The following is a 19259-nucleotide window of genomic DNA, read 5'->3' on the forward strand; positions in this document are numbered from 1 at the left end:
AAAAAAAAAAAGTCTTCAGTACGCGCTTCAATGACTTTGTCTCTTGGATTGCCTTGTTTATTCAAACCTTACCCATTGATGTCCGCGCTTTGACAGTTTGACCCGCGAAGAATGGGTCCCGAGGGGAAGTTCGTGGATGGTGGGTCGGTTTCGAGACTGATTTGATTCGATTGGATTCGATTCCAACACGGAGGCACCGTTTTTCGAAGGCCATTGGCATTTTATCCTTCTAGAAAAAGGCTGGATGCCGGCGAGTCTGCGCACACCCTCGTGTACGAAGAAGATCTGGCGTGGCCAGCTGAAAATTGATACGGTATTTTATATGAGGGATGCGCTTATATAAAATGTGTTAAATTGATACAGTGCGTTTCAGGCCTTGTTTATTTTTAGAAAACATCTCATCTCATCTCATCTCATCTCACTTCATCATTACAACTTTCTTAAATTTCCACACAAAATAAAATAAATAATTCAACTTTTTCAAATTCTAAAATAAAAATAATATTAAAAAATATATTCTAACAATATTTTATTCAACTTTTTAATTTTAATCTCATCTCTAAAAACAAACGAACCCTTAATTGAGAGATCTAAAGGAATAGTAAAATTTGAAAATAAAATGTGTATAAATGAGATTTTTTGTTGTCGAAATCTTCCAGATTTCGGAAGATGATTTGGGTGAAGTTAAAGTAAAACTCACACCCTCAACGTCCTCCGGTTGTTCATGGTGGCTGTTGGGACTATCTTATGCAGGATCATCTTCCACCACATTGAGAGTTTGCTTCTGTACCAACATTGCTTTTGAAGCAAAACCCAAAGAATATTGAAGAAGGTTTGTATACATTTATGGAATGGATAGTCACTCTAGTTAGAGAAAAATAGGGGGAAGAACAAAATAAAGGTGGTGCAGTGTGGTTATGGCCAACTTGACCATCAAAAAGTTTTAAAATGGTAGGTTAGAGAGGACGCGTGATGTACATCACAACTTAATGCTAGCAGAGGTATTTTCTTTAATGAGTGTAGAAGGTGGGGCCCATTGAAAAATTAGTATTAAAATTACGTGATGTACAGTTGAAGAAAGAAGTAACTCGAGGATGATGCCCTGTTAGCGTCGTGCACGAAAGTACCTGTACGCAGCGGTGCTCTTTATTTTAAGAGTAATATTACTTATTATTTTAATTTTTATCATCTTTTTATTATTTTATAATATAACATTAGGTGATTAAAAATTATTTATTATATTTTACTTGTCAACTTATTATTTAATACAACACTATGAAATAATGAAAGTTAGAATAATAAATAGATTTTTTCTTATTATAACGGATGATTCAACCCTAAATTTTACTATTAAACGAGTACAAATAAATTTAATACTCGTGGTTCATGGTTCATCGATGTTTGACCGGAGATTGAATCGATCTCTACGATGTGCAAGTGAAAAAGGACGATTGAATTATGTGGGTGTTTGTCCATCAATAAATCCACCAAGCTCTTTAAGTATATATATGGAATATTCTTCTTATGGAATATGTCACAGTCGTTTAGGGTTGTAATCAAGTCGAATTGAGCTGGTCTTTGACTTGCTGAGTTTGACTCGATTCAAAATATTCTAGTTCAATATTTTTATTTATTATTTGTTTGAGTTCAATTCGATAAACTAAACTTCCAACTTGAGCTCGTTCTAAAAATGAACTCAAGTCGAGCCGAGCTCAAACTCGACTTGAATTGTTTATTTTTATTTTTTAATAAGAGTTAATAATTAATAAATTAGATAAATAAAAAAAAAATCTAATATTGAATTTATACGAATAACAAGTAGAACCTCTATTAAATTATAAGATTTTAAAAATTTATAAATATTTAATATTTAACTAGTTGATATTTATCCATAATAACAATATATTATATGCCTACATAAATTATTAATACATACACATAATATGATAGCATATATCTATTTTATATATGGTTCTCACATACTAGTATATGAAATTATTAAATCTTATCAACTAATTATTGTACAAACTATAAAATATAGCTATAAAGTATATTTAATATATAAACATAAATAATTAGGTTACATATTATATATTTAATTATAAAATTGTTACGCTTATATTATTAGCTAACATATATATGCATATATACATGTGTTATATATTTATCAATATATAAAGAACTTTTAATCGAGTCGAGTTAACGAGTCGACTTAGACATAAACGAGTGGGCCTTAATGAGCCTTAGTCGAGTCAAGTTAAGTTTTGTTGGGTATGTATCATTTACTACTCGAGCGAATATATGTTTTCATGGGCGAGTTTTTTTTTTCACGAGTCGAGCTTAATTTCAGTTTAATCGGGTGAGTATTGAGTGAGCTATCAAACAAATTGGTTAATTTATAACCCTACGATTGTCCATATATGTTAGTAGAGATTACATATAGAGTAATGATATCGTTACCCTTTACTACTACTTTACTATCCAAATTTTTTTTTTCTTTTTGTTATTCGATGACAAGGGTTATTTGCGACAAAAATATACACATTTTAATTGGAAATAGTCATTTCGTTAGAAATAACTAATTGCAAATAATCAGTTTTCTTGTAGTGTCTAGATTAATAATCCCAGAATATGATATTCTTACATAATTAAGAATAAAACAAATTCAATTAACCAACATAATCAAATAATTTAATTCAAAATAAATTCAGCTTTATTAAATTTTGACTCAAAAAGTAAAAGAATGTCAATTATTATAAAATTGAATTTATTTTTAATTAAATTATATGATTATGTTAGTTGATTGAATTTATTTTCTTCTAAATTATACAAAAATGTTATTTTATGAGATTTTCAATATGGATTTAAAGAGCAAAAAGAAAAAAAAAATAGTTAAATAGTAAAATTATAGCAAAGAAAATGTAAGACTATCATTATGTATGTATGTATGTATGGAATGAAATTGACTTTTCTATTAATGCCAAAGTGGACCTAGCCCCGCTTCCTCGGGCATGATCTCTTTCAACAAGTTCGCGAGCAGCAAAACAAAGCAAAGAAAATACATGTAGCTAAGCTAATTGCAATTTTTCAGAGTTTTTGGTGATTAAGATAAATTTTAGGAATTTCACATCACTCGTTTATCTCTCTTATATTCTATATCTTAAAATTCTTCACCATGAAAATAAAATACCATGAAAATGAAATCCCAGTTAAGCTTTCGGGTCTGGAAAATAGGTTTCTTTTGATTGGCGACACAGATTGAATGAACACTTGAATGTTGCAGCTTTGGAGCCTCTTTATTATCTTAATCAAGATAATGATAATGAGAGGGAGGTTTCATAGGATGTTTTCAGAAAAAGAAAATCTAGGAGTAAAGTGGGACTAGCTTTGTTTCAAATCTTAGCTTTCATACGTGTTAGCCATAAAGTAGTCCTTTCTTTAAGAAACAGCTGGTTACGATGGCGATTGCATTTCCAAAAAGGAAAAATATACTATTACTTTTAAATATGTCTGTTAAATGTATCTACTTATATATTTTTATTTTTTTTATTTTTTTAATAGTTAAGAAAGTAGCTATTAATAAATTTATATTTTTATTTTATTTTTTTTAATGATTAAGAATGTTTAAAAAATACAGGAGCGGTTTAGATTTAGAGATGAGTTAGAATGATTTGTAAATAGTAAAATAAAAATTGAATTATTTATGATATTCTGTGTGAAAATTTAAAAAAAAAATTGAGATTTGAAAATTTTGAATTGTTTGTTATATTTTGTATGAAAATTTAAAAAATTTATAATGATGAGATGAGTTAAGGAGGATTTTGAATTCAAAGGAGGCCTTGAAATAAAAATAAAAAATCATTTACACTAACGTACATATTTGAAATGCGCATTTGGTATGCTTTCTAAGAGCATTAGCATTGGATTAGTCATCCTAATATTCAAAATTTGACTAATATGTAACTTTTTTACTTTTAGCCAATCATTCAAAACTTGAAGTCTACATTGAATTAGTCATCACACTCTCTATAATAATAAAATATTATTTTTTTTATTATTAATATTTGTGTAATTAAATTATATGGATGTACATTACTTATATTATAATTTGTTATAAGATAAGATTATTGCATTATTTTGTACTTTATAAATAATTAATAAAAAGTTTATTCATTTTTTCTCATATTATTATAAATTTTGCATGATTATAGATAGATGAAAAAAATAATTTCTTAATTATTTTTATATTTAAAAAAATAAAAGAAAGATGAATAATATTATTTTATAAATATATAATTAATAATAGAAAACTACATTGTAATTCTAGGGATGAAGTTACACTAGAGGGAAGGAAAAGAGAAACACAAGAAAATAATAAAATATTAGAATGAAGATGCTACAGTTCTCTTTATATATGACTTTAGGGATGAAGTTGCTGTAGTTCACCTTCCAATAACTAATTCAATGTAGCAGAAATTTAATAAATATTCTTCAAAATATGACTTTGCATTTGGCTAATGCTCTAACATTGTCCTTCCAATTAAAGCCCCCCATTTTCTTCTCAAAGCGGTGGAGATCACTCTCATCTGCAATTAATTACTTTAATTAAAATAGATCAGATATCTCCAATGAATGACACGTAATAACGAAGTATCAACCAGAAAGGGGTGGTACGTACATGAGAAACTAGAATGGGCCAGAAAGAGACGCGTCTCGCGATGAAGTTTCACTCTTTAATATGTAGATTTTGTAAATTAGATTCATGGTTCATGGTTTTGAAATATGTTCTCAAAAGGAGAGAAGAGAGGCTGCTGAATGAAGCTGTAGTTTGGGTTTGGCTCCTGTCCAAGATTTTTTACACCAACTGAACACAATCAAGTGTGTAAATTTTTCCCTTCAAAAGGATTTCATGAACCATAAAACAAACCAACCAAAAACAAATTACAGGTCATAACAATAACCCACCCTTGCTGAGAATCATGCTGGCTATTTATTATTAGAAGTTAATTATAGATTAGATACACATTCTCTTGATCCAAACAAAACACAAAACAAATAATAAAAAAAAAAAAAATCTAAGAAATTACATTGACTATAAAAATAACAAAAAACAAAATGGTTAAGACTTAAAAGAGTTGGGTACAAAGTGGAATTAAAACTGCTTGAATGGTTTTAATTTCTCTACTACCTCACTCACTCATCTAACTCAGTAGTTTCCCATCACTGAACTGAGTTGACTTATCATGGTGAATCGGAGACGATGAGTTGCCAAGCCGAGGTGGCGATGAGAGGCCGGGTGTGCCAGCCAAGCATGAGACACCCATTGTTCTCCTCCACTCTGTACCCATCCCCACCTGCAAACAAGGCCAACAGCATGCTCGCCTGCTTGAATGCGTTCGATCCGAGGTGGACCGGCTCGAACCCAGCCGTACCCATTCGTACCCGCCACTGACTCAACGTCTCGTGCCGCTCGACTCGGTCCGCCCCATCAGACGCCACCACGTTACATATCTGCTCCCCCAAATACACCTCCGACATCAGCAGGTCCTGAGTTGGCGGCACCAACCCGGACCCCTCCAACGAGTCGAACAGGCTCGAGTAGTAATGCAAGGCCTCCGTGAAGCGTTCCACGAAGACCGGTCCGTTGTGGTTCGCTTCTTGCTCGACTATTGTGAAGATCTTGGGCTTCATGGACTTGATCGAGGACAACACCTTGTCGATCGCGCCTGGTCGAGCCAACATGGGGTGAAGCTCGAAGACGGAGTTCACAGCAACGACCTCGTCGGGGCGGATATCAACCATTGGAGGGTCGATGTCCGCCAAACTAGTGGCCACAAATCCTCGGAACTGGAATTCCACACCAATGGCTTCGGCCAATTGAGCCAGTTTCCACCCAACTTGCTGCAAAGCATCCGTGTTGTCCGCCTGGGGGGGACCAATACCAGTTAACCGAAATACCGGAGGCCCCCCAGGCCTTAATGCGAGCGCTTGAATTAGTGCCGGCCACTGCATCCCCTGCTTTAACCCAAAATCAATAACGTGAACTTTGCTGGCTGTGGCAAATGCTTCTAGTATCGCTTGGTTAGCAGTAAAATGTGCGAACTTGAGGTAAGGACAGGTCTCGTAGAAGTGCATCTGCAAGATATCAGAGTACGAAGCATCGAGGCAATCTTGTGGGTAAATTTTGTAAATTCGGCGCGCTAATGCTTCGGCAAAGTAAGTGGCGACCTTTCCCATCGCGCCGGCCTGCGATGCAGCGAGCAACTCGACGTGTTTGACGAGAGCATCTGCAAGCTTCAGGTTGTCTTGTTGGACTGCTTCGGCGCAAGCCATGAGAGTATGGACGAGTTGGACACCGGTCTCGTGCGAATCAACCAGAACAATAGACCGAGTCGGTTCGGACACAGTTCCGGCAGCAGCAACCCCAACTATGGGCGACGAAGATGGCAAAAGCGGAGGCGCAGAATTAGACCCACCTGACGTTTTCACTCGCTTTTGGTTACGTTCCCTGTCTTGGGTCTGCGGGTAGGCAGCAGAACCAGGAATAGCTCTCAGATCATACTCAGAGTCGTCGTTATAAATCCGGGAGGACTGGGTCGTCTCAAACTGTTGCTGTTGGGAATTCGTGTTGACGGAGGAGGATTCAGCAGGAACGCGAAGAGGGTCGTCGATATGGTGGCTCTGAAGCATTCGGTCATGAAAAGTATTGGGCGAATTATTGAGTTCGGAGAGCATGCTCTGGAGCCACCCAGAAAGATCGGAGGGATTATAATGGACGGTGTCACGCAAGAGATTTGGGGCAGCGCCCATGACAATTTCCAGCTGCTCCAGCTTATCGGCCACGTCGGTCATCTCGGAACACTTGACCTTGTAACCCAACACCGCCAGTAGTTCATCCACGCCTCCGCCTCCGCCTCCTCCAGCGTCCTGCTCTTCCTCCCATATCTTGGCCTTACCACAGGACATTGATTGAAAATCACTTTTTCTGATGCCTCCATAGCCAGCTCCACCGGAGGTATCTTGGTGGTTCCTCTTGTTCATCTTTACCTGATTCTCACAAGGAGAGGAAAGAAGAAGAAGCAGCAGCCTAAGGCGCTTTAGAAGTCCTCAATGGGGACCAAATGGGTCTTTTCGGCAGATTACTCTGTTTTTTTCTTTGTTTATTCTTATCATGAATAAGGGAAAAGGAGAATAGGGTTGAGAAGGGTGGGACGTCGCGAGGACACTGAAGTGGAGGGGGAGAAGGAGCTGTGGACTGTCTGAGATAAGGAAAAACGGAGGCCATAAATATAATAATGCTATTTTTCCTTTAGATAGTAAAATAAAATGAATAATAATATACGAACAATTCTTTTTAAATAATTATATTTTAAATTAAAATTATTTTTATATATTATTTTATAAAAATATTTTCTAATTAAAATAAGATTGTGTAAATAATTATATGTTTATACCTTTTAAATAAAATAGCCATTTTTTTTTCTAATCTAATAAAATAGCCATTTGATTAGGAGGTTATGAAAATGGAATGAATACGTTACATAATTTTATTTTTTTAAATATAAATTTTCAAATTTGTAATATGCAAGAATGATGCGATGCTTATTAAATAACAGTTTGATTGACATCTAGTGGAATTTTCACCAAATATGTTCAATTAAAAATGAAATAGATGAAATTTACTTATTCCATTTATTTCTACAACAAAACAAATTTATTAAAAGATATCACTAGATATAAGTTAAAAGAAAATATGAAGATATTATATAAAATTAATCTTATAAATTGATGTGATTTGATATAATTTATCAGATTATAAAATTAATTTTATTATAAAATAAATCTAATAAATCAAATAAAATAATATTAATTTATAGATTTATTTTTATTTAATTTTTTAAATAATATTATATACAAGAATATATAAATATTGTATAATTATTTAAAAAAATAAAATTAATTATTAAAAAATTAATTTTTTTATATAAATCTCATATTTATACACTTTTTTTTTAAATTGTATAACACTTATAAATATCATCTCTATGTTAAAAAGAATGCTCGAAGAAAGTGGACGGGTCAAGTTTTTCGAGGACCCCACAGAGAGAGAGAGAGAGAGAGAGAGATGGCCGTCCGCTCAAGTCCATTGAAGGTTTTGGCCCTTGTGGACCGAGAACGAGGTTGTGGGTCCATCCAGTATTAGAAATTTGCTTTAGCAGGAGAAATTTCGCGTGTTTTACACTCTCTTGAGGTGGAAGGAGAGTATTTTCCCTCGTACACGACCCACCTGGCAGGAAGCGTCGGCGAGAGAAATCGAGGTGGTTGGGGTGTAAAGGGTCAACTTTAAAGTTTAAAGTCCAACGCACACTCGCGGCAAGTAGCATGCTATAACCAATGGCAATGAGGAGAGCTTAATGCCCATTACGATGCCACATGGCGTCATGGTATACAACACGCGCCTTGTATGCGAACCCTAATATCTCAATATATACAGAGAAGTACATAAATATTTTACCGCGGGACCCCACGAAGTGGGAGCGTGGGGGAATCAGACGTCAACATCAGTTTTAGCAATTTCACGCACGCCCAGAATATTAATATTACATAATTAATAAAACGAAAAAAAAAAAATTGCAAGAAATGAAAAGTTAACGGCGTGAAAAACAAACGGTTGTTCCCCTTCCCTAATTAATCTCTATCTGGACGTGACGTTAGAATAATTCTTTAATTTTTTCTAACCGAAAAGGAAAAAAAAAATTGAATGACATGAGACGAAGCACTGACACGTGGTAATCGTCCCTAGTATTAGTCCATCGCCATGTGATTCTGCCATGTTTCTGAGATTCCCTCGTTTGTATGGTCCCCACTGTCTACCTCTTTCCTATCATTAGAAGATGAGTAATGCCACAAAAAAAAAGTAAAATTTATTATTAATTTTTTTTTTATATAAATTTCATTTCAAAATAATTGCGTGACTTGCGCTCAGACTGCAATTATATTTTTTTGAAAAGATTGATATTTTTCTTGAAAGGCAATCATATCCACATAATTTCACAATATATTTCATAATATATATTATAAAACGAGTATATTTTTATAAAATAATATTATTTTTATAAATTATTTTTTTTTATTTTAAAATATAATTATATAATATATTATAAAAAGTAATATATATTTATCATTTTTCTTTTTTTAATATTTATTAATTTTTTTCTTTTAAGGCGGTGCCCATTTTAGGGTGCGGCTAGACTGTTTGTGGGGGCAGCTAATAGATGTGACAGGGGCCCTGCAGCCAGTAAACAGTAACCACTACCCCAAGTCCCAACGAACCTAATCGATTCGTGATTGAATTTGGTGGCTTTGAAGCATTCATCCAGTTTTGTGTTATTTTTTCTTTTTTAACAAAATAAAGGTTAATTAGCTAGTTTTTTTTAACACATTTTTGGATTAAAAGAATATTTTATCTCATTATTATAATTTTTTAATTTTTTTACATAAAATATAATAAATAACTCACTCAATCTTTTTTAATATAAAAATAATAATAATATTAAAAAATAATATCCTAACAATATTTTATTTAACTATCAACTTTCATTTAAAATTATTTTATTTCATCTTACTCTCCAAATTCTACTTTATTATATAAGTTATGGCATATTTATTATTATTGAATGTTAAAAATTTATTTAAAAAAATATTATTCAATAATAATAAATGTGTTATATCTTATATAATAATAAAAAATCATCTAATAAAAAATTATTCAATAATGATATTATAATGTGATGTATAGAATTTTCCTTAACAATATATTTAGGTAACAAGACGTGAGGATAAACATTTACTTTCTATTTATAAAGTGCAAATACTCTCTTTAATTTACTTGAATTTGTATATAATTCCGGCTTAACAAAATTACAAAGATTATTAACCCAAAGTAGATCTAGTAAAACATGAATAATTTGATCTCGATCTAAGGCAATACCCGAATATAAAGAGTAGATTCGTGCTAGCTCGAGGATGGTTCCCGATAAAGCTATTTGACATTTTTTTCATTTTTTTTTATATCCTTAAATAATTTATTTTAAAAAATCATAACATCATTAAAAAATAATTTCTTAATCACTAAGTTAAAACAAAAAATGTAACGGGACCATCTCATTTCATTTCCCTAAAGAGTAAAGGCCATGTTTGAACACTTAAATGAGATACATTTTATTTCATTTCAATATCTTTCATAATTTATTTCTCAAAAATTACTTAAATATAAATTATAACAACTTGTTTAAATCCTTTAAACCAAACACAAAAAACATTACAACTATCTCAAATTTCAAAACTAAAATAACATTAAAATAATTTTTTAACTTTATAATATTTATATTCAACTTTATCTATCTCATTTTCTAAAATCCAATAAAATATTAATGTAACTCGAATCATTTCACTACTATTCACAAACTGTTTAACTACCATTTACATAATTCTCATCTCACTATCTATTTTCCAAACATCCCCAAGTCCCATGAAAGATCACACCAACAACAAAATATATTTGAGACTTTAAGAATTCCTTTTTTTTTTTTTTTCTTTTTGTCTAGCTGAGCATAAATTACAAGAATATTTTGGAGATGAATGCTAACCATTATTTAATGTATCACATGCCCTGCCCATTTTTTTAATCCTATTTGAGATCATGACATCCTAGTACCGATATTCTACATCGATCGTTTCTCCTTAATTCCCATTTGCAATGAATTCCTGGTTAAAATAGAAGTCAATAAGATTCCCATGGTCTAAGATCAAGATACCATGTTGTCTCGTACTCTTTGTTGCGAAAACCCACGATTATTTTGAAAACGAAATGCACTTCCTTCCCAATCTCGGTGCTGGCGCTGCACGCCTGCATGAATTGTTGTATGTATTATGCATAAAGAAAAATAAAAACAGGAAAAGCTTCTGCTAATTGACTAAGATATATATACACACACACGAGTGCATCTTAATCTTATCGTCCATAAGTATTCCCACTTGTTGTTTAAAAATTAATTATTATTAAGTTAATCATTGTTGGTATTAATATTAATGATGACATGGTCGATGAGCTCATGACTTGAAAAGAATAGTGAAAACGACCCTTAGTCACGAGCTGGTTGGTTAATGAGACAAAGAAGCCGGTTTCACAGGAGGGAGTACTGTCTCCACCAGGCAAGTCAGTAATTAAATTAATTAAGCTAGCTAGCTAATTATTCTCAAACGATAAACTAATTACTACTCATTTCATAATTTTAACATGATTATTTTTAAAAATATAATATTTTCGCGCTTTAATTCAGTTCAAAAGTATTGATTTTTTTTTATTATTATTACTAATTGTCATGTTAGAGTTATATATACATAGTAATTTTATAATTATTTTCAAGCCTTGCAGCTCATAGTGATTGGCAGTGAGAATTAATGATGTTCCATCCAGGTGATGGAATTGATATCTTGAAAAACATTAGCGGAGCCCCCAAGATTAATATTAGGGCTGTTAATTTAAATAGTGGTGCTACTTTGCCGCTTCTATATACCTATTCTGTGTGCCGTCTAGTATAAATTATATATATATTTTTTTTATTTCAAATATTTTTTAAATATATTTAATCATTTTTTTAAAAAAATAAAGTAATACACTAATAGTCATTTTCTTAAATATTAAGAAAAAAATTTAAAAATTTAAAAAATATATAAACAATCAAAATAAAAAGATAAAATAAGAAGACGTACTAAGATTATTCTTAGTCTATTACAAAATGACCAATCGCAGGTCAATTCTTTTGGTCCCATAAAACAATGAATGCCTTTTAATTTGTATTATTTTCTTCTCGTCAACCTCTTTCTCTTTCTCTTATTATTTTTATAAAATAATAATTTGGCATGTAAACTGTAAACACATTACGATTCAATATAGATAAATAAAACCAACAATATTTTGTAAGTACTCCACCTTAGCAGTGCATTTGACACGTAAATAAATACTTAAAAATAAATATTTACAATTATATTTGACAGAGCTTAATTTTGAGTTGAAGTTGAACCCAAAGCTTTTAATCATAAAAACTGAGACCTGCATCATCATGTCATATGTCATTTGCCAACTTAAAGCACAATCAAGATGATCATAACCCGATATTTTATTTTACAAGTAGTCCCAATATGACTTCATGCGACACGATTAACAGTAGGAGGAACTATCGTCATTCATAGTCACTTCTTTTGGGACGTGTAGATTGGCCAGAAGGAGGAAGAGTCGGACGGTGGAGGGAAGACACAGAGAGAGAGAAGCAGAGGACAAAGCGTTGTCAAATCAAAGTGCCTCGTCTTCGATCTCTGACGTAGTACTGTTATATTACCCGGCCGGGGGCCTTTGGGAGGGGGTGTTAGTGGAGTTGAAAGAGAAATTGCAACCACCCTTCAACTCGATCCGTACGTACAGCAGCAAACTTATTCCCCATGATGAAACTGCGCGCATGCATGCATAGCGATATCATACTGTTTATGCAAGATCTTTCAGATCAAATGTGCGCAAGTACTAGTCCTTCACGTTCAATATTTTTATGCAAGATTTTTGTAATATACATATTATATGATTTTGCAGTTGGGGGCCGGCGGCGTAAGTATTGATCCTTTGGATCTGGTACGTCGTGGGTCCGACGTGACATGGCGCTAGCTCGTGGAATCCAATGACTTCCCCCACCTTTTTTTTTTTTTTTTTTTTTTTTTGGTATGTTTCTTAAATGCAGTATAGGACTTGCCCCTGGCTTGCTTCGAAGGAGATGATCATCTGCGGTGCTTTATATTCTTCATGATCAATCCGGTGCTGTGTAATAACAAGGAAGATATTGGGTTGATCTCCAGCCAGCCACAACCCTTGAAAGATTTTTTTATTGTCAATTTGACCTTCCAAAAAGACTAGAAAATAAAAAAAAATATCGATCCCAATCTTGAAACCCAATCCCAAACCTTAAAAAAATATATACTCTAAGAGAATTCACAAACATATGAGTACATTTTTTCTTAAATTTTACTCATGATCTTTCTGAAACCTGATCTTACATCTCACTAATCTCTATATATTCTTTCATTATTCTATTAAAATAATATTTCCCTATTTTTTCTTTATTATTTTTTTTTCACTTCCCCTTTACAATATTAACAACTCAACTATTTTATTTTATTTTTTATGTTTTGAACTATTACTATCTAGAGAATATTTTAAACAAAGAAATTAAATTATTTTTTTGTGGATACGATGATATTTTTAAAATTATTATGTTTTTAAGAATAATATAATTTTTTTTCAAGCATTTTCCAACTATAAAATTTTGTAACGATTAAATTTTAAAAACTAGTAGGGAATTGAAATATATAATTAAATTCGAAACAAAAGAAAATGTAGAAATATATCATTATTAGGGAATCGAAATCGTAGCACTGTGAAAATGTGTGTTTGTTAATAAAAGCTCGTTAAATTTATAGTAAAACTTAAATGACTTTATTTAATACTATTGAAATATATAAAAATTTTATCTACCTCACATTAAAAAAAATAAGAAAATTTAATTTTTATAATATGGTTTATCGTTTAGAAGAAAGAGTATAATTTGTTATTTATCGTTTATATATTTGTTAGTTATAGTTATAACTAAAATAACAAATATATATAAATTTGGAATAAAAAAATAAAAATAATGATTTAGGCTTGCTATAGTTGCTCTCTAAATTTGGAGCAATCCTAAAATCAAAACTTAATTTAGGAAACCGGATGTAGATGATTTCCTTCACTTCTCATGTTTTTTTTTTTTTTCCTATAATTTAATTAAGGATTAATTTTAAGGATGCGGATGGACGGATGCTCTAACACATTATATATAGTGCTTAAGTTACATATAAAAAAGTACTACTAATTAAGATGTGGCCCCAAGTACTTGGAGTGGTAATTACTAATTTGAATGTTGAAATTCAAATATATATATGATGAGTTTGGAAACCCACACAAACAGTACCGAACATGTAGTACTGGAATGGCCTGTCACTGGTCAACTGCCAAACCCTTTATATTTAAGGATCATGCATGCATGCATGCCTTTTGAGGGGCATACATACATATACACGACAACAAACATAATCCCTTCCACGTGCACCATGTTCCCTATTGCATCTCTTCTGTTCATCGCTGATCTGAGCACAAAATTACATGTGTGGTGCTAGGGTCACATAATTTAATTATTACACTTTTTTCCTATTAAATAGTGTAAAAATTTTTTTAAAAAAATTATTAAATTCATTTACACATTTTTAAAAATCATAAAATTATTAAAAAAAATATTTCTTTAATTATTAAGTAAATTTAAAAAAAAAATGGGTACACTTTTTCGATCGGGCTCTAAAATATATAGAGAGAAGGATGGATTCGAATCTTAAAATCAGAGGCTTTCCCAATTTCCCATATCTGACATCTATATAATTTTGGGGGTCAGAATTCAGAAATGGAAGGATCATCGTCTTCTTCTTGCGATACTATTTATATTGTTCAGACAGCTTTGGGGCCTTTGACAAAGGGAAAGAGACATGGACGGTGGGTGGGGGGCCGGCTTAATTAATTTCCACGAAGGCAGGCCATGAGAAATTGTTTCTTAACCCGACGTACGTACAACTCCCACCTGCATGCCTCCTTTCCCTACAAACATTTGATTTTTGCATGGGAACAGTACTGATCATCACCCGAAGTTTCTACGAAAGAATTTGATCAATGAAGGCCAAAAGTAAAGCTGCCTTGCTCCTTGTATATACATGATCCTTTTTTTAAATGTGCCTTTGTATTAATTAAATGAGCCGATGATGTTGGACAATCCACTTGTCTTTGAGGTCCCACGTAAGCCATCCCTTTGAGCTGTCAACAGTTTCTAAAAACATATAAAATTTGTCAATATATATTGACGTACGAAATCAAAACTTTAAATTACTGTTGTCACAATAATATCCGTACTACCGTGTGTATAAGAATCAGACTAATTTGTAGATCAGGTACTTTAATAAAGATTATATTACCAATCACTGATATTGGACCAGCAAAATATAGTAAAATTTAAAATATAACTAAATTTTGTATAAAATTTTGAGCTACAGTCATTAACTCTAGAGAAATTTTTAAAGTTAGAGAGTCATTATTCACTTATCAAACCTATATTTTATTCACAGATAATCAACGATGGTTTTTTCCCTTCTTATTCACAAATTTTATTCTCAAGTTGAAATTATTGACAATGAGCAGATATCGTCCAGATTTATGTCCAAATTATGTCTAGGAAATGTTTTTTTGTAAACAAGATTATATTATGTTGGACAATTAGGTTGAGGAAAAAAATAATTGTGAAGTAATAATTTTAAGTAAAAATTAAATTCTTATATAAAAATATAAAATATAAAAAAATTATGAACAAATTATTATTAAAATATATAATGTTATATTATTATTTAGACTTTGTGATGGATAGTCCAATATAGACTAGTTTCTTTAATAATTTTGGCTTTAGCCAAAATCTCAAATTTTACAATACCAAATGAGAAAATATATTTGCAACCGTAAATTGTGTAACTGCCGCGTAATCGCTTAGAAAAAAATGAATAAAATATGGGACCCACATGAAAAGAATTATTTTTTTAATAATAGACTCCACTCTTTTTCAAAATGATTATGTGTCAGTTGTACAATTTATAGTTGTATGTAGAATTACTCATATCAGATAGTGAAGTTCTCATACCCTAGTTTAAAACGTGCTCAAATACTAAAACATTGCCTTTTTTTTTTTTGGAGGGGGGAATTGTTTAGAGTGCGACTATACATCAGCTGCACTCTCCGCACACTTCAATACAATTTTTTTTTTTAAAACGCAACACAGGGTGTGCTACGACTGTAGCACACAGTAGGCTACAATATATATTTTCCCAATTGTTTATACCTTCCAAAGGCCAATTGTTTTCAGCAAGGAGACACTTTGGGCCATGGAAATCAAAGCTTAAAATCTCCATGAGATAGGCTTCTCTTCCCACGTTAGAGAGGCAAGACCCGTATTTTTAAATACGTGGGGGCAGAAAACAGAAAAAACAAAAAAAACAAAAGAAAAAAGGGTGAGACTTTCTTCGGCTTGGAAGGCTCAGTTAATGGGCAATATACGTGAGTTGGTCCATGCGGATAAGTGGGCTAAAACCCTCGAACCAATTAACAAGCTTGGATGGCCGAATACCCTAGAGTATTGGAAATGACCTAGGTATTGTCAAGTCTAAATGTTAGCTAGAATTTTAACTTTTGATTATACTATTAACTTTTAGCTAGGTGAGTCTATATTAGATAATCCATCTTAAAATAAAAATAATAATATAATATTATATATTTTAATAAAATTTGATAATTTTTTTTTTATATTTTGCAAATACACTTCAAAAATAAGTAGAATAAATAAAAAATTCTGCAATTAGTATAGAATAAACATTAACAAATAAGTATTTATTTGTTAATAGCCATCTGTATCCTCAACATTAGTATCCTCAACATAGTCCACAGTCCAACATATATAAAATGAATTAGTTGTATTGAGCAACACAGTCTACAAATAAATACCAACACAGTCCATAATCCAACATATATAAAATGAACATTAGTATTGAGCAACGCAATCCACAAATAAATACCAACACATTCTTTTTAGGCACCAATACAGTCCACGGTCCAACATTAGTATCCTCAACATCTTAAAGTCAAACAAAGCTGCAAATTGTTGCCAATATATAGGTGTTATATCTGCCTGCCTCAAACTAACATGTAAAACTAGCAGTCTCCAATAGAATGTTTAAATCAACTTGAATTATGATATATATATATATATATATATATATATATATATATATATAAACTATCTAGCACTACATATAGAATTGGTATCATTTTTGGATAGAAGTCAGAACAAGAAAAATAAAAGTAATAAAATCCAACACAGTTTTCAGATTTTAACAAATTACTTGAAATTTTAACAAATTTTCAACAGACACAGTCCACAAATATGCAGAAAAATAGCAAAGAAATAAAAGCCATCACAAAGAAGATAAACTTGTTGTTCTGTTTTGTTGATCTGGTATGCATGTGTTTTGTTTTGCAAAGAAGAACAACAAAGATATTTTATTCCTGATCTGATATGCTTGTGCTCTAGATTTGGGTGTGCTCACATGAGAGGTAGGCAGACAGACAGAAAAAGAGCCCACTGGCTTGAAACTTCATAAGGTTGGCATTTATTACTAAATCATATACATCACAACCCAAAAACAGTTTACAAAGTAATTCAGCAATACCTAAAATTTCAGGTTTCTAGTGTTCACCAAATACTTTCTTTGTATTCTTTCTTTGCCTTTTCTCAGAAACACGATAAACCAAAACTATGAATTGAAAAAGTCATCTGCATGATATGAATCGTGAGAATATTCCATTTAAAGCACAACACTTCACATTAGAATAGACATTTATGACTCAAGTTATAAAAAAATGTGTCCTAACACCATAATAAAAAGTAAAAAATAGCATAGGATTAATAGTATTAGCTAATTAAACAATCAAATAAGAGCCATAGTGGAACAAATTAATTTTCTAAGAGTTGGTGCAATGAAGTTCCTGCTCTGTTTAGTTGTATAATATATATAAAAAATAATCTAAACACACAAATTATTTATATATACAGATTAGGATACCTTGGATTTAAAGGTCTTTAACAAAATAATCTAAACACACAATTTAGTTTAATAAGAGATATTTTCATCGAAAATTTTTAGGTAACATGCCAGAAGAAGAAATTCTATTTTTACAAATAAAAAAACAAATTTTTCTTTTCATTCTCTTCCACTTTTGCGACAGCCAAACATGATATCAAAACCAAAACTATCACGACTAGAGCCTCAAGATTAAAAGACTAGCCATAACTTAATGAATTAATTTTCTTACATAAAGGAAAAAAAAAACTTTGTACAGATTAGGGGCTTCTAAAATTCATCAAATCCAAAAATGTCCTCGAGTTTGTGAAGGATGTAGGGTTTCCCAAACTCTTCGGATCTATGTTGCAAAGTCGAGGAACAACAACGATAAAAATGATTTCTTAAAGGAAACAACACAATTGTATAAAAATGAAACTACAGTTGTACTTCTCCTCCAAGCTTCGCCTTGGCCTCTGGGCTTCCTTCAAACATCAAAGTCGAAGTCGAAGTTAAAGGAGCTCACTGTCTCTGTCTTAAGGGGGTGGGGACTCAAGAAGTATTAGGAACCTTGGAACGACAGGAATTAGGAAAATCAAAGATTCAAGAAATTTCCAAGAAAACAAAGACAAGAGGGAGAGAAGAGCGATAGTTTCCAACTTTTCAAACTTCCAGCGCAAAAAGAGAAGAAAATAGAGCTCGAAGAGAGAAGGGAATACGAGGGAAAGAGAGAAGGGTAGTTAGACAGAAAGAATAAAATAAATGTTTGATCCTTCTACAGTCGCTTGTCAAGTATGGCCAGGGAGAGGAATTTATTGTAGCTCAAAGCCAAGAGATTATCCCTTTAGCTAGTCCAATGTAGAGATTTTAACACAAAAAAAAAATGTAAAATTTAGACTTTAATTTGGCAATGACTAATCCATTGCCAATGCTAATAGAAAGAGACTTCTTCGGCTTTCTGGAATAATTATTATAGAATAGTGCTATGATCATAAAAATTAAAATTTTTTAATAATATGACATTTTAATTTTGGATAATAATACCATGTTTATTATTCTTATTTTGAAAATACCTAATAACTTATTTTTTCATATAATGACGTGGCTCACTCTCATCTAGCCGAAATCATGATTTGCTCTTCGTTTTAGTTGAGATTTAGATAATGAATTGAGATGAGATGAAAGTTGAATAATATGTTATTAAAATATTATTTTTTAATATTATTATTATTTTAAAATTTGAAAAAGTTGAATTATTTATTATATTTTATGTAAAAATTTAAAAAAATTGTAATAATTAGATTAATTGAGATCAACTTTGTATTCAAATGGGAATTAATTTGCCCTTCTAAAGAATATTACCAGTCCTACCATTTCCACACGATTCTTTATTTACGAAACCTTCTAGACACTGTAGGTAACAGTGAAAAAATAACAAATAAAAAAATTTAGTAAAAAGAAAAAGAAAAAGAAAA

The 19259-nt window shown here is 31.6% G+C and overlaps 1 protein-coding gene across 1 annotated transcript; it reads right to left on the bottom strand.

Moving 5' to 3' along the window:
- Positions 1-4975: 4975 nt before the first annotated feature.
- LOC121252185 (DELLA protein GAI-like) lies at positions 4976-7274 on the bottom strand. Its single transcript, XM_041151696.1, has one exon. The coding sequence runs from the start codon at positions 7039-7041 to the stop codon at positions 5242-5244; it is 1800 nt and encodes a 599-aa protein (XP_041007630.1). The 5' UTR covers positions 7042-7274; the 3' UTR covers positions 4976-5241.
- Positions 7275-19259: the final 11985 nt, after the last annotated feature.

The sequence above is a fragment of the Juglans microcarpa x Juglans regia genome, chromosome 2S, assembly GCF_004785595.1.
Source record: "Juglans microcarpa x Juglans regia isolate MS1-56 chromosome 2S, Jm3101_v1.0, whole genome shotgun sequence".
Taxonomy (NCBI): domain Eukaryota; kingdom Viridiplantae; phylum Streptophyta; class Magnoliopsida; order Fagales; family Juglandaceae; genus Juglans; species Juglans microcarpa x Juglans regia.

Excerpts from the sequence above, each read along its gene's own strand:
- LOC121252185 (XM_041151696.1), bottom strand. The coding sequence starts at position 7,041 with ATGAACAAGAGGAACCACCAAGATACCTCCGGTGGAGCTGGCTATGGA.